Source organism: Octopus bimaculoides, chromosome 6 (genome assembly GCF_001194135.2).
Source record: "Octopus bimaculoides isolate UCB-OBI-ISO-001 chromosome 6, ASM119413v2, whole genome shotgun sequence".
Lineage (NCBI taxonomy): Eukaryota > Metazoa > Mollusca > Cephalopoda > Octopoda > Octopodidae > Octopus > Octopus bimaculoides.
In genome coordinates, this window is record NC_068986.1 from 41,601,743 (window position 1) to 41,616,302 (window position 14,560).

A 14,560-nucleotide genomic window follows, 5' to 3' on the forward strand; every position below is an offset into this window, starting at 1 on the left:
TATATATATATAAATGGACAAGTTCACATAAAACTTGTGCATGCCATGTGACTGGAGGTTTTTAATTATTTAAACAAGTGTACAACATTTGTTATATATTGATTAGGAGTTCAATACACAACAAAAAGTTAAAAGAACAGAAAAGACCATTGATAAATAGTTAACTGGGTTGCAAATTCTTCTCTAAAATGATGTGAAATTTTTCATTTTCAAACATGGGTTTAACTACATTACATGCTATCTGTCCATACTTTCTTTGTACAATATTTGCTGTATATATGACTGATATACTTCTCTTAATGAACAGAAGCGTTCGTTTTTCACTACCCAAAGCTCTTTTATAAATATGGTATCTTTAACTCTTTAGCATTCAGATTATTTATTCACATTGTTTTGAATTAATCATGATGCAATTGTTTATTTTTAGAATGACAATGTAGGGTAGGTGTGAGAGGCCTGATCTAGTCAGCTATGACCAGTATAAATGCAAAAGGGTTAAGTCTTTGAACCAGTTCTAAGATTAGTTGCTTATGTAAAGGTCGCACTATAAATAGTGTGAGCAATGAGCTGTGGTAGTTGTTGAAAAGAAAGAAATAGTTGTGTTGCTTTCCAATTACCATTTATCATGTATTCATTGTTATTTTCAGTATATCATTCTTAATTTTCAAAGTAGCTAATTTATAAGGTTGACTTGTTAGCTGTTTGCATTAATGTAACAGAATAGCAATTTACTTACATTACAGAACTCACTTTTAACTGGCCTATACTTTAGCTTTCTTAATATAGAATCAAAATATCTGACTACATCTTTGTCTTGATCACCCCTTCCTCAAGGTGGCAAGCTGGCAGAAATGTTAGCATGCTAGGTGAAATGCTTAGTGGTATTTCGTTTGTCTTTATGTTCTGAGTTCAAATTCCGCCAAGGTTGACTTTGCCTTTCAACCTTTCAGGGTCGATAAATTAAGTACCAGTTGTATTCTGAGGTCAATCTAATTGACTGCCCCCCCCCCTCCCTAAAAATTTCGGGCCTTGTGTCTAGAGTGGAAAAGAACACCCTTTCTTCCCTCTTTCATTGATTCCTCTAAAGTTTTATTTTTTCTTTACGTTTCACTCAACCACTACCATCTTTGATCACAATTGCATTGAAGTTGTCACCTGTTCCTGTTTGACAGTGATTGATTCCTTTGTTACTGTTTGTTTCTATAATAATAAATAAAACAATTGTTTATGTGAGCTTCACTTACATGTATTTGCAAATTAGTGAGAGTTCATCAGAGGTTTCTATTTTTCTTCCTGAATTATATATGTTGAGTTTTCTGTGTTCACTGTGTAGTCAGTCAGTTGTCTTAAAAGAAAAAGTCTTTTTGCCTCTTGAATGTTGAATATTGTTTGATGAATACATTTTGGAAATTTAAAAAAATACTTTTTGTCTTTTCTTTTATTCAGGTTTACAGCAATGCCATATACTAAAGTGTGTAAACTTTCTTAAAAATAACCCCAGAGTTGCTGACCACTCTGTTTGTGACTTTGTGCCTGTTAGCACTAGAAACACATTTTTTTCGTCCACATTTCTATTTTCAAAATGTCTGGCATTACTAAAAATCACAATCCTCACGGACTCCGGCCAACAGGTTTGGATCAGATCTGGGATGATCTCAAGGAGGGTATTGAGCAGATATACAGGCGAGAAAATATGGCAAAAAGTCGATATATTCAATTATATACGTATCCTTTTCTTTGAATAATAATGTTTTGGTTCCATTGATGGATGTCTGCAAATTTTTGCTCTTGACACCTTGTATAAACGTAACCTTATTAGAAACTTTTTTTTTTTTAATTATTAATATGTATATAACAAATTTTTCTAATCTAATTCATCAATCATCTGTTTTTCTATTCCAGGAGCTTTCTGAAAGATAACTATATTTTATCGGCAGCAGTATGGTATAGCTACATTTTATTGGTGGCAGTAAGGTGCAGCTACATTTTATTGGTGCAAGTATGATAAATGTTTGTGTTTTAAGTGTAGAGTTTGTTATCTTGGGAACAGAAAGGAGCATAATATTCCATTGCATGTCAAATAGATTCAACTCAAACATTCAAACCTGCAAAAAAACAATGTTATCAATTCAAGAGTCATGAGTATATATCTCCTTCAAATGTTTTTGTCGAGGCTCTGGTGCAGGCTATTTAAATGTCATGTGTCTCAGTTCACAAACAGTTAAGTGCCAGGTTTTCTGAGAATGTTTCCTGATAGACCTGAGCATTTACTAAGAGAGATTAGTTTCTATTCCACTTTGTAGGCACAGCCATAGTGTAGTTAAAAAGTTTGCTTTCCAACTATATGGTCTTGGAGTCAGTTCCACTGTGTGGCACCTTAGGTAAGTGTCTTCTGCTATATCCTCAGAACAGCCAAAGCCTTGTGAGTGGATTTGGTTGTTGGAAACTGAAAGAAGCCCTTTCGATATGTGTCTGTGTGTTTTTGCACATCCACTTCTTGACATCATGTGATGGTTGCAAATTTTTGTCCTCTAGAAACACATGTCTGGTCAATATTACTATGCTTGTAAACTGGTATGGGTTAATGACAAGAATAGCATCTGGCCATAGAAAATCTGTCTCAATAAATATTATCTGAGCCAAACAAACTTGTAAAAGTAGAGTTCAAAACTAATGATGATGATTAACATGACTGAACACTGAATAAAGTTCAGCTACTACCTCTAGTGAATGCTTTTGGCATTTAGTATATACTACTTATAGGCATTTCTCTTAGTAATTTAGTGTTCCATCAGCTGTGGTTACAAACTAGCATTACATCGGATTTTTAAATACTTTATTCTATTTATTTCGGTCTAAACCTGGCTGAAAATAATTGACATTCCATGTGAATTGTTGACCTGTGAATAATCTAATACTTTAAAAGAAATATTCCTCACTTTCTATCCATTTTAATAATTTATCAAATTATTTCAAAGTATGGGTTTTGCTTATTCACTTTTCTGCGCATTATCTATTGAATTTATATTCAAAGTGAAAAATAAGCAAAAGTATTTTTTTATTTTTATTTTTTATTTTTACAAAGAAAAAACAAAACCCATTAAATCAAGGACCATTGTGGATTCATTCTTAAGAGTTTATTAGCTAGCAGTAGAAAAGACATCAAGGTGTAAAAACAGTTGCTTAACTCTTTGCCTATCTTGTGTATTATATGTTATACACAGGGCATATTTCCCTGGCTTCTGTGTATCATATATGATACACATTGCCAATTTTTTTTTCAACCACCTGAGTAACTTGGGACTTGGCTTTATTGTGCAGAATGTATGAAACAAGGACTTACTATAAATCTGTAAACAAGTATGGATGTTTAAGACTAACTTATGCAAATTTTTTTACCTAGGTAAAGGGTTAAGAAAGCTAAAAATAAAAATAAAACTGTCTCTTGAATGGTTGTAAAAAAAAAAAATAGTTGAGATATTAATAAAACATTTTCTATTTTGTTTCTTCTGAGAAGAGGTAAAAATATGCACTAGGAAAAGTACTAAGGTCCATCATCATCATAATTTTATATCTGCTTTCTGTTCTGGCATTGGTAGAACAGGTCTTAGTGGTTGAGCCATTTCTTATTTGGAATTACTGCTCTCCCAAAAGGGTTGGGAACCATAGGTATAATTGCTCTTGAAAGTTGTCTCCAGGATGGCAATAATCCACTAACTGAAGCCAATAAAAGTAGAGAAAAAGAAGAATGTATGAACATGAATATTTATTTGTATAATCTCTCTCTCTCACACCACCGCCACTGCTGCCACCACCACCACCACCACCACCATAATCATCATCATTTTGTGTCCACTTTCTATGTTTTTATGAGTTAGACAAGTCATTGCAGTCCTTCTTGATGAGTCAGGGGATTACGTCTTGCTCATAAGTTTCATTTTTGGCTTTGTTGGATGCCCATCCTAACACCAAATACTTTACAGAGTTGACCGGTTGTTCTTTTTTTTTTTTCTGTAGTGCCAGTATGAGGGAAGTTGTCATGTTTTTGATCAGATCCCATACTTAACAGTTATGGTTGTGTGTAGCAACATTAAAGTATTTTGTTGTATCCTGTTAGTTGTTTTCAACATTTTGAAAACAACTAACAAGGGATTTGATTTAAAAAAGAAAATGTTAAATGAATCATCTCCATGCACTCAGTAAGTGGAACAAATAGTAGATTCATTGGCATCAAACTTGCAGCTCATTGTAGTAAAGCTTCTGCCATCATGTATTTTCTAGATCATTTCTATCTTTTCTTGTTGAGAACACACTTATCTACATCATTTGTTAGTATCAGGTGTCTCTATATTTTTCCTGTTCATTGGTCCCATGTTGATGGGTAGGAGTATGTAGATCTGTATGAAAAAAATATGCAGCCTTGCAACATAGTCATGTAAACATTACCAATGATCAGTGCATTCTAGGTAGCTGAACATTGTGGGTGGCTGCTGGGGCACATTTTTCTAGTACAAGCAGAATATTTGACTGATCACCGACCTGTGTTATCACAAATCAATCCTAAATAAGCATAACTTGGTTCACAATTGACTGTACCATGTTACCCAAGATCAATGATGAAGGAATCAGTAATGAATTTTTACTAGAGTATTAAAAGCAAAATATCAACTCTATGATATAGACTGTCATATTATCAAGTTGAGAAGCAATAGTAAGCTGACGGTCTAAGGTGGTGAGCTGGCAGAAATGTTAGCATGCTGAACAAAATACTTAGCAGTATTCTGTCCATCTTTATATTCTTAGTTAAAATTCTGCCGAGGTCAACTTTGCGTTTCATCCTCTCGGGGTTGATAAAGTAAGTACCAGTTGAGCACTGGGGTCGATGTAATCAACCTACCCACTCCTTCAGACTTGCTGGCCTTGTGCCAAAATTTCAAACCAATATTAAACTGACAGTGTAATGTGCTTAAAAATGAGGTTTTTTTGAAAAGTAACATGCACCTGGTGCTTGTTACATTGTGTTTCTCTTTGCTTCCTGTTGTCTTTGAATATTTGCATCTCATTAATGCATTTTATCTTGTTGATGTGTTTTATCTCATTCTGTTGCTATCAGGTTTGACTAGATTTGATTTACTAACTGATGCTGAACTTCATTTGTTTTTCCTTGACTTGTTTAAGCCATGTATATAACTACTGTACTAGTGTTCAGCAAAATACCAGTCAGGGACAGCAGCCCAGAACACTTACTGGCAAAAGAGTTAAGCAGCCAACTGGAGGTGCACAGTTCGTTGGCTTGGAACTTTACAAACGATTGAAAGAATATCTGAAAAGTTACTTAGTTAAATTGTTAAAGGTAAGTAGTCATCTAATATTCATTATTCGGATTCTAGAGAAAGATACTTCCAAACTTTTTAAGGCAGCAGATATTTAAATTAATAACAAAAATAGAAGATGAATATGTTTTTGAGAAGTAAATCTTTACTAACAGACAAATGGGAATAAAATGAAACTACAGTGTATTTTATATGTGCATGCATGCACACACACATACACACGTATGTGAAAAATTCTTCCAAATAAGGTTATTTTGAATTGAAAAATTTTGTTTATTCATTAGAAAAAGTAATTTATTTCAACTTATATTAAAAAAAAAATCCTGTTCATTGTGGAAGCTAAAATGTTTAATGTACAACAATTAAAACCAAGATGTTTTACGATTACTTAATAGACTGTTACTTTTTCTTGTTCTTACTTTGCTTATAATTATGGAAACATGTTGAATAAATTAACTGGAAAAGCAACTAATGTACCATATTCAGTGGTGATCACATGGGTATATTAGATGCACCCTAATCTCAGCAGTGCTTATTCAGGTAAAAGAAGTTTTCCGTGCATTAAAGGATGTAATATAGGTCCAACTTTGCATATATGTCCTGGGGTAATTTTTTTCCTTTTTGGGATGGCTTTTTTTCCCTTAAAAGCACATCTTACATACCATCAAATATGGTACTGCCATGTCACATTTCTTCCCACTTCTCATTTTTGTTCAGTCTTCAACAGAACTACATGACTTTGTGGGATCTAACAGTATATATATATATATATATATATATATATATATATATATATATATAACTTAGCCACCTTTTCATTCTTTTTGTTTTTAAATTAATATTTATTTCTGGCATAGACACATTGTCATGAATTTTAGATTTAGTTGGGTTCTTGGTTGGTATTTATTTTATCTCTCTATTCTCCATGAATGAAAGGAAAGTCAATCTAAAAAGAATTTGAACTGAGAGTGTAAAGGAACATACACTTCTTAATCTGCTTCATTGTCTAAATTGGATACTGGTGTATAATGGATTGTTATGCAAATATTAGTTTAAGAGGCTTTCTACTAATGTTACAAGATTAACCTTTTAGCATTCAGATTATTCTGTTAAAAATGATTTATATTCATTCACATTGTTTTGAATTAATCATGCATTTTCTTGTATCTTCAAGAGTGTGATGATATGGTAATTTATATTTTGAATCATCATCATCGTTTAATGTCCGCTTTCCATGCTAGCATGGTTTGGACGGTTTGACTGAGGACTGGCAAGCCAGAAGGCTGTACCAGGCTCCAATCTGATCTGGAAGAGTTTCTACAGCTGGATGCCCTTCCTAATGCCAACCACTCCGAGAGTGTAGTGGATGCTTTTATGTGTCACCAGCACGAGGGCCAGTCACACAGTACTGGCAACGGCCATGCCCAAAATAGTGTTCTTTACGTGCCACCTGTACAGGAGCCAGTCCTGCGGCACTGGCACCGACCTCGCTCGAATGATGATATTGTAAAATAGGTGTGAGGGGCCAGATTTGGTCAGCTTGAACATAAAGCAGGTAGAAAATTTTGGCTGGGTATGGCTGGTTTAAATGCTAAAGGGTTAGATATCCAGTCATCTTGTTTTTTTTCGCTGCAAAAACAAAAACCAAAAAATCTTTCATATTTATTGAACCAGCAATGATTGTTTTATTTTTAGTTCTTCTTGTCGTTTGTCATCTGAAATATTTCAATTGCTGTATTTTACAGGACAGCAAAGACTTGCTTGATGAAAATGTCTTAAAGTTTTATACCAAACAATGGGAAGATTATCAATTCTCAAGTAAAGTTTTGAATGGTGTTTGTGCCTATCTAAATCGACATTGGGTTCGTCGAGAATGTGATGAAGGAACTAAAGGAATTTATGAAATTTATTCTGTAAGTATTGCAAATGTTATACTTTCCATTTTATTTTTATTTTTCACAAACACTTTGTTGACAATAAATACCTCACTTTTAGTCACAATTTTGTATTATCAATCTACATTGACTATTTCACTTGGATCAGCTGTTTAACTGGGCTTTTTGTTTTATTTTGTAGCCATTTGGGTAGGGCATTGTGCATCACCCTTCTGAGATGGGTGAGAAGAAGAGAAGGGGTTTTCTTAAATAGGAGATCTGGCTTGAATGCTTGCAGCAGAATGGACTTCTGCACAAAGGTATCCAATGTATCCTTTGGTACCCTTTGTAAAGAAAATAGAAAATTTCAAATGTCATGAAAAACTGCTAATGTTAAAAAATATAAGGTACTTAGGATAATAAATTTCAATTGAAGAGAAAAGAAGACCATCAGGTGAAAGTTCTTAAAAGATTAAATAGTTTCATCATCTTTGATTTACCATTCACTTTTTCCAGCTTGCATGGGTTGGAAGGAGCTTATTGAGGCAGATTTTTCTACAGCCAGATGCCCTTCCTATTGCTAACCCATACCTGTTTTCAAACAAAGTATTTGCCCATGGCCAGACATTTTTTCATAGAATTTTGGGAATGAATGACACTGTGACACTGCTTATATGCTAGTGACTCACATTTATAGCTATCACCTGTTGTTGAGACACAAACATGCATGCACATGTACATGCACACACACACACACACACACAACAGATTTCTTTCAGTTTCCATCTACCAAATCCACTCACAAGGCTTTAATTGATCCAGGGCTATTGTAGAAGACACCGGCCCAAGGTACCATGCAGAGGTACTGAACCCAAAACCATGTGGTTCAGAAACAAACTTCTTAACCACACAGACACATCTGCCCCTCTCTTTACAGAAATAAAATTGAAAGTAACAACAATAATAATATACTTAATATATTGGTTTGTTACTTAAAAGTTTTTTAATTACTATATCATTTAAAAAACAATTCATGAACAGTTTGTAATCCTGTTCTTTTGTATTGTTTCACTAATTAAATTCATTTTTTATTAAGTTTCCATGCTCTTGTAACTATGTGAAGTTATCAATTCCCAAGTTTATATTTATTGTTTCCATCATCTTCATCATCATTGTTTAACATCTTTTTTCCATGCTGGCATAGACTGTACAGTTTGACAGGAGCTGGCCAACTGGGGAGCTGTCCAGATTCCAATTGTCTGTTTTGGCATGGTTTCTATGACTAGATGCCCTTCCTAATGCCAACGACTTTAGAGAGTGTGCTGGATGCTTTTTTTTACATGCTACTGCATGGGTGCATTCATGCAGCACAGGCATGAGTGCATTTTGCATGACACTGGCATGAGTGCATTTTATGTGGCACTGGCACCTGCAAAAGACATGCCTATATGTATAGATGACCACAGTTCTGATAAAATATGTGAAGTTGTTTGTTCCCAAATGCTGGTTGTGAACTCAGTCTTATGATTTATCAATGGTCATGGTGCAAATGTAAGATGATATTAATAGTGTGTATCTGGCATTTTCAGTCTAATGCAACTAACTTGAGTTTATCTGCATATGATGTCATTTATTCCGGTCTGAACTTTATTTCTGACATAGTTTACAATTTCTTGAAACCATTTAATTGCACTACTTTCATTGTCTTGAAAGAAAACCTCAAGAATCCTTTCTGTCACCATTCTGCACCAAAATGTTCCCTACATATGCCAATTTTGTTACATTTTCTTTTAGGTGGAAGTGTAGTTCCTCATTCTTATTGCTTTTTCTTTTTGTGTTCTAAAAATTTCTAATAGCTTACTGCAGTTTACTTAATATTAATTAAGGTAGCTTTGCATAGCAATCAAAATCAGTTGGTGAATTCTGCTGCTACTGCTGCATCTGTTAAATTCCATATCCTTGCAACTACCTAAATAAATAAATGAATAAAAGAACAGAAGTCGATGTCTAAAGTTATCAGGTTTGTCCATCGGTGATCAATGAAGACACTAGCTTCAATCATTCTTCACTGCACCAGAGGACATATCCATGCAGGGGACCAGAGAATCACGACTGTTCTTGCTTATACTACACCTTCCATGTGCTACAAGTTATGAAAGTGGAGTACTTCACTGTTGCAAATGTCTAATTCCCCAACTTCCATGAGCCTGAAACTATGGATGCGGCAGTATTTCATTGTTGCAGATGTGTGGAATACCCTGACTGCTGCAACACGACTATTTGACTCTTAGTTGAAGGTTTGTGTCATACAGTCTTACTCACTAGACACTGATACTAGACTGGTGCAAGGGTTTCTTTTTTTGGGAGCTTGTGGGTGCCAGTGTCACATAAAAAGCACCCATGCCAGTACTACATAAGAGCATCTGTGCTGATACCACGTAAGAGTACCCATGCTGGTTCTGTGTAAAAGCACCCAGTAACTCTGTAAAGTGGTTGGTGTTAGGAAGGGCATCCAGATGGCTAGCTCCTTTCAAACCATCCAATCCATGCCAGCATGATAAACAGATGTAAAATTATGATGATGATGATGATGATGAGAAAGAGCAGCATGCTAATCAAACACACTCTCTTGCCCAGCGGCAGGATAAAGATAGGAAAACTGTACTTGTATGAGAATGTAGAAGATTATCAAAGTGTCTGAAACCATCTCCAAACCTTGCAGTACCATCTTACTTGGTAAATGTCCAGTCCATAAAACATCATTCCAGATGTTTGCTCTGCATCATGGCTTCTAACCATACATGAAGGCATATTGCTACCACTGGCCAGCTGCTACTAACTTCAAAGCTGTGGAGATGGTTACTTATTTCCTTCATGCCTCATTTGATTGAGATGTAAGCATGCCACTAACCATTGCACGATATTGTATGGCCATTGATTTACCTGAGTTCATCTGCCCTTTGGCCAGTCTTGTTTTTCATTCTGCTGGATGCTCAAAAATCACCCACCTCAGCAAACGAATATGTAACAGGTACTAGATTATCAGTAATGCTCTCAAGTGACCTGAAATTATGATGAAGAGAATAATAATAATTGAAAGTTTTATCATGTACATTGTTGTCTTGGTATAAAAGATGGGCTACAGCAAATATTCTACTCAATACCACAGATTTGTTTGTCAGTTGTTTGACCTCAACTAGTTGAGCATGTCCCTTTGTGACTGACAATATGTGCATCTCTGATCACGAGCAGGAGTAGTGGGAGAGCATCATAGCCATGTGTTGAGAGGAATTCTTTGGGGTTTGGATAATTCACCTTTGGTAACATGGGTGTTTTGTTCAACATCCTTAAACAATTGTGGTAAGAAGTGTGGCTGTTAGGTAAGAAGCTTGCTTCCTAATCACTTAGTCCCAGGTTCAATCTGATTGCATGACACTATGGGCAAGTGTTTTCTACTTGGGCTGACCAAAGCCTTATGAGTGGATTTAGTAGATGGAAACTGAAAGAAGCCCATTGTATATATATCTATATCTATAAAAGGCAGGGTGTGTGTGTACGTGAATGTCATTTATGCATGTCCACAGATTAGCACGCATGTCTCTCCAATTTTAGGAGGACATTGGTCATGACCATGGCTGTGCTTTTGTCAACTTATTTTTCCCCGAAAAGGTTGAAACCAGTCAACCTTGATGGAATTTGAACTCAGAATATAAAGAGCCAGAAGAAATGCTGCTAAACATTTTGTCTGACATGCTAATGATTCTGCCAGTTTGCCACCTGAATGGTTTCAAATTTTGGCCCAAGGCCAGGGATTTTAAAGAGAGGACATTAGCCGATTACATCAACCCCAGTGATCAGCAGGTACTTATTGTGTCAACTTTGGCAGAATTTGAACTCAATATGACTCACAAGAAATATTGCAGAGCATTTTTGTTGACATTTTAACAACTATGCTGTCTCACCACTCTAAATAATAATATTATAAAAACTGGCAAAGGTTTGATATATTCAATGACTACCATCATAGTAACAGCAGTTATGCATCATTGCTCACTCTTACTCATACTTGAGACATAAGCAGTAACTGTACTATTAATAGCACAGTCTCCTTGAAATATGCTAGGATGGTTCTATTGCAATAGTTCAATAGAATAATTAGTAAAAAATTACTATCATGTAGGCGCAGGAGTGGCTGTGTGGTAAGTAGCTTGTTTACCAACCACATGGTTCCGGGTTCAGTCCCACTGTGTGGCATCTTGGGCAGGTGTCTTCTACTATAGCCTCGGGCCGACCAAAGCCTTGTGAGTGGATTTGGTAAACGGAGACTGAAAGAAGCTCGTCGTATATATGTATATATATATATATATATGTGTATGTTTGTGTGTCTGTGTTTGTCCCCCTAGCATTGCTTGACAACCGATGCTGGTGTGCTTATGTCTCCGTCACTTAGCGGTTCGGCAAAAGAGACCGATAGAATAAGTACTAAGCTTACAAAGAATAAGTCCTGGGGTCGATTTGCTCGACTAAAGGCGGTGCTCCAGCATGGCCACAGTCAAGTGACTGAAACAAGTAAAAGAGATATGTCAATTATTAAACTACAGATTAATAATTTGTTATTGAATATTTTTGATTGGAAGTATTTTTTTACAAATCTATAACAGTACATTCTAACTACTATCGACATCAGTAAAACCTCTGACCCCATTCCCTGCTATCCATTCATATAAAAAATACTCCCTTCACCTTGAACGTGAAATGTTGATGAGCAATCTTCCTCTCAAGCCATCAAGCCTATGTAGTGTTTGATGGTAGTAATCACTTGTTATCTGAGAAAGACTGGTTTTGATATTCCTTGTTGAACAACCTGCACAAATGATTTGTTTACTATGATCAAATCTTTGTGCTGTACATGAGCTCACTCCTTCCATCAAATCAATGTTGCCTGAACAAGTGCATCATGCACCACATGTCAGCTGTCCGAGTGATGGCAGAGCAACATGAAATGAAGCATTTTGCTCATTAATACAACACACCACCTAGTCCAGGAATTGAACCCACTGTCTCATTCTAATCATTAGGCACTGCGCCCTCACTGTGGTGTATAAGAACATTTAAAGAACCTGCAATTTTCTGAAAAGAATACTACAGGGGTCTGTCGTTTTATTTTTTTAAATTTCTACCTACATGACCTTCCCACACTTACATACATTACATACAGCCTCATATGCAAGTGATATTACATTCACATCCTTCCACTGTTCTTCAGACACTGCTGTGCAATTACTCTGACACTTAACCACCTAGCAATTTGACTCCACAACAAACAGACTTAAAATTAAGTTTACTGTCTTTCTCCTTACCACCAGTATCATAGAATTCATCAAATATCACTAACCCTTATACTCAACAACATAAACATATTACACACAAACAGAAGATAAAAAATAGCAGGAATTACATACAACTCATCCAGGGCATTCACAATACACATTAAAGGCATAGTAAAGAAGCAGAATAATTACAAATTATTTAGAGAAGTTATAAAGACACATCAGCATAAACATCCTTAGAGCAGTCAGATGTCACATTTGGAATCAATATCAATGACATACAAGCAATATATTACATCTATAATAAACTATACTAGTGCTAGTTTTGTTCCCAATGTCTCCACCACAAATGATTATAAATTACAAAAAAAAAAACAAAAAAAACACAGAGTAATTCACCACACCCACTGATTGCATGTGCAACAAAACTGAAGTGCTAAAAATGAAACCACTTGTGGCACAGCTTGTTCTTGCAGCAAGCTTCAGCCTTCATGGACTCTGTCACTAGATAATAATAATTTTAAAAAACAAAACATTGAGACACATATGCAACTCTCCAGATCACTACTACTACAGCATTCTAAAAACATTATCTCTCTCACATGATGTGGATATGCATAAGGAACACATACAGAAATAGGTGCTACATCAGTTGCTTTGCTGACAGCAAACTCTGTGCTAGGATTATGCCACTAACAATAAATGCAGAGGAACAACAAATGTCATGCTTTCAGCAAATTCAGCCACACTAGAATCTGTAGGCATACATTAATAAACTGGACAGAGAGCATGCAATATATGTAGGTTATCAAACTGGACTGCATATGATTTGCGGCTTGTTGAATTGTGCAGTAAGGTCTTTGACTAGATGGAGACCTAATATAACTTAGAAGATGCGGCATCTTCATTTTGCCTACTACCTGCAATACCACAAGATTGCTGGATCAGTGCTACACAATAACAATATCCTAAAAAACATAAAGGCCATTCCATTGATTGGAGAAAACTCATTGAGCATCATGTTCAAACCACTGATTTACAAGCAAGCAGTTTCTGTACATTGATCCTCCACTCCATAGGAGTGGTTACCTTCTTCTCTATACACCCACCTTTCCTCTTGTTATCCCTAAAGTTCCTCGTATGTTTACACTAGGCACGTTAATTCTTCATCTCCAAAATGACCTCTAAAATTTGCTCTACTTTTGTTGTTATTTTTTAGTCCTGATTGAATTTACTCATGAGCAAAGGTTTCTAGGCTTCTACATCAGGGACTATAATATTCAATGTGCATTTTAGATTTGGCAGGTTGAGGTTCTTTTGTTTTCTGCATATGCATTCCCTACAGAAGTTAGTCTGTAGAAGTTCAAACTGAATATCATTTGTGTCTTTCTAACATTCATAAATACTTGCTTAACTGTTTTGATTAAATTTTGAAAATTACAGAATATAAAATGTCATTTTTTAAAATATTAAACTGTATGAATGAGTTTTTTTTTCTTGTTTTTCCTTTTCGTTTCAGTTTTTTTTTTCTTTTCTGTGATTTCTCAATACTGCCTATGTGGTCTGTGTATTTTAGTACCTTCCTAGATATTAACACAATCCATTTGTTTATTTTATATTTCAGTTGGCCTTAATTACTTGGAGAGACAACCTGTTTAAGCCATTGAACAAGCAGGTCACTAATGCTGTTCTTGCACTTATTAAAAGGGAGAGGCATGGTGAGACTATCAACACCAGATTGGTTAGTGGTGTCATCAACAGTTATGGTTAGTTTTATTTCTTGTTGTTATTTTTCTTTGTGGAGGCGCAATGGCCCAGTGGTTAGGGCAGCGGACTCGCGGTCACAGGATCGCAGTTTCGATTCCCAGACCGGGCGTTGTGAGTGTTTATTGAGTGAAAACACCTAAAGCTCCATGAGGCTCCGGCAGGGAATGGTGGCAAACCCTGCTGTACTCTTTCACCACAACTTTCTCTCACTCGTTCTTCCTGCTTCTGTTGTGCCTGTAATTCAAAGGGTCAGCCT

At 35.6% G+C, this 14,560-nt stretch overlaps 1 protein-coding gene across 2 annotated transcripts in view; it reads left to right on the forward strand.

The window, feature by feature from the left end:
• The window catches only part of LOC106871142 (cullin-1), a 110,965-nt gene that overhangs the window by 55,048 nt on the left and 41,357 nt on the right, over positions 1 to 14,560 (forward strand). For both annotated transcript variants that reach the window (XM_014917452.2, XM_052968701.1), the window contains 4 exons: positions 1,447 to 1,725; positions 5,179 to 5,353; positions 7,079 to 7,246; positions 14,162 to 14,303. In XM_014917452.2, coding sequence (XP_014772938.2) covers positions 1,583 to 1,725; positions 5,179 to 5,353; positions 7,079 to 7,246; positions 14,162 to 14,303 — 628 coding nt within the window. In that variant the 5' untranslated portion in view covers positions 1,447 to 1,582. The remainder of the gene's footprint in view (positions 1 to 1,446; positions 1,726 to 5,178; positions 5,354 to 7,078; positions 7,247 to 14,161; positions 14,304 to 14,560) is intronic.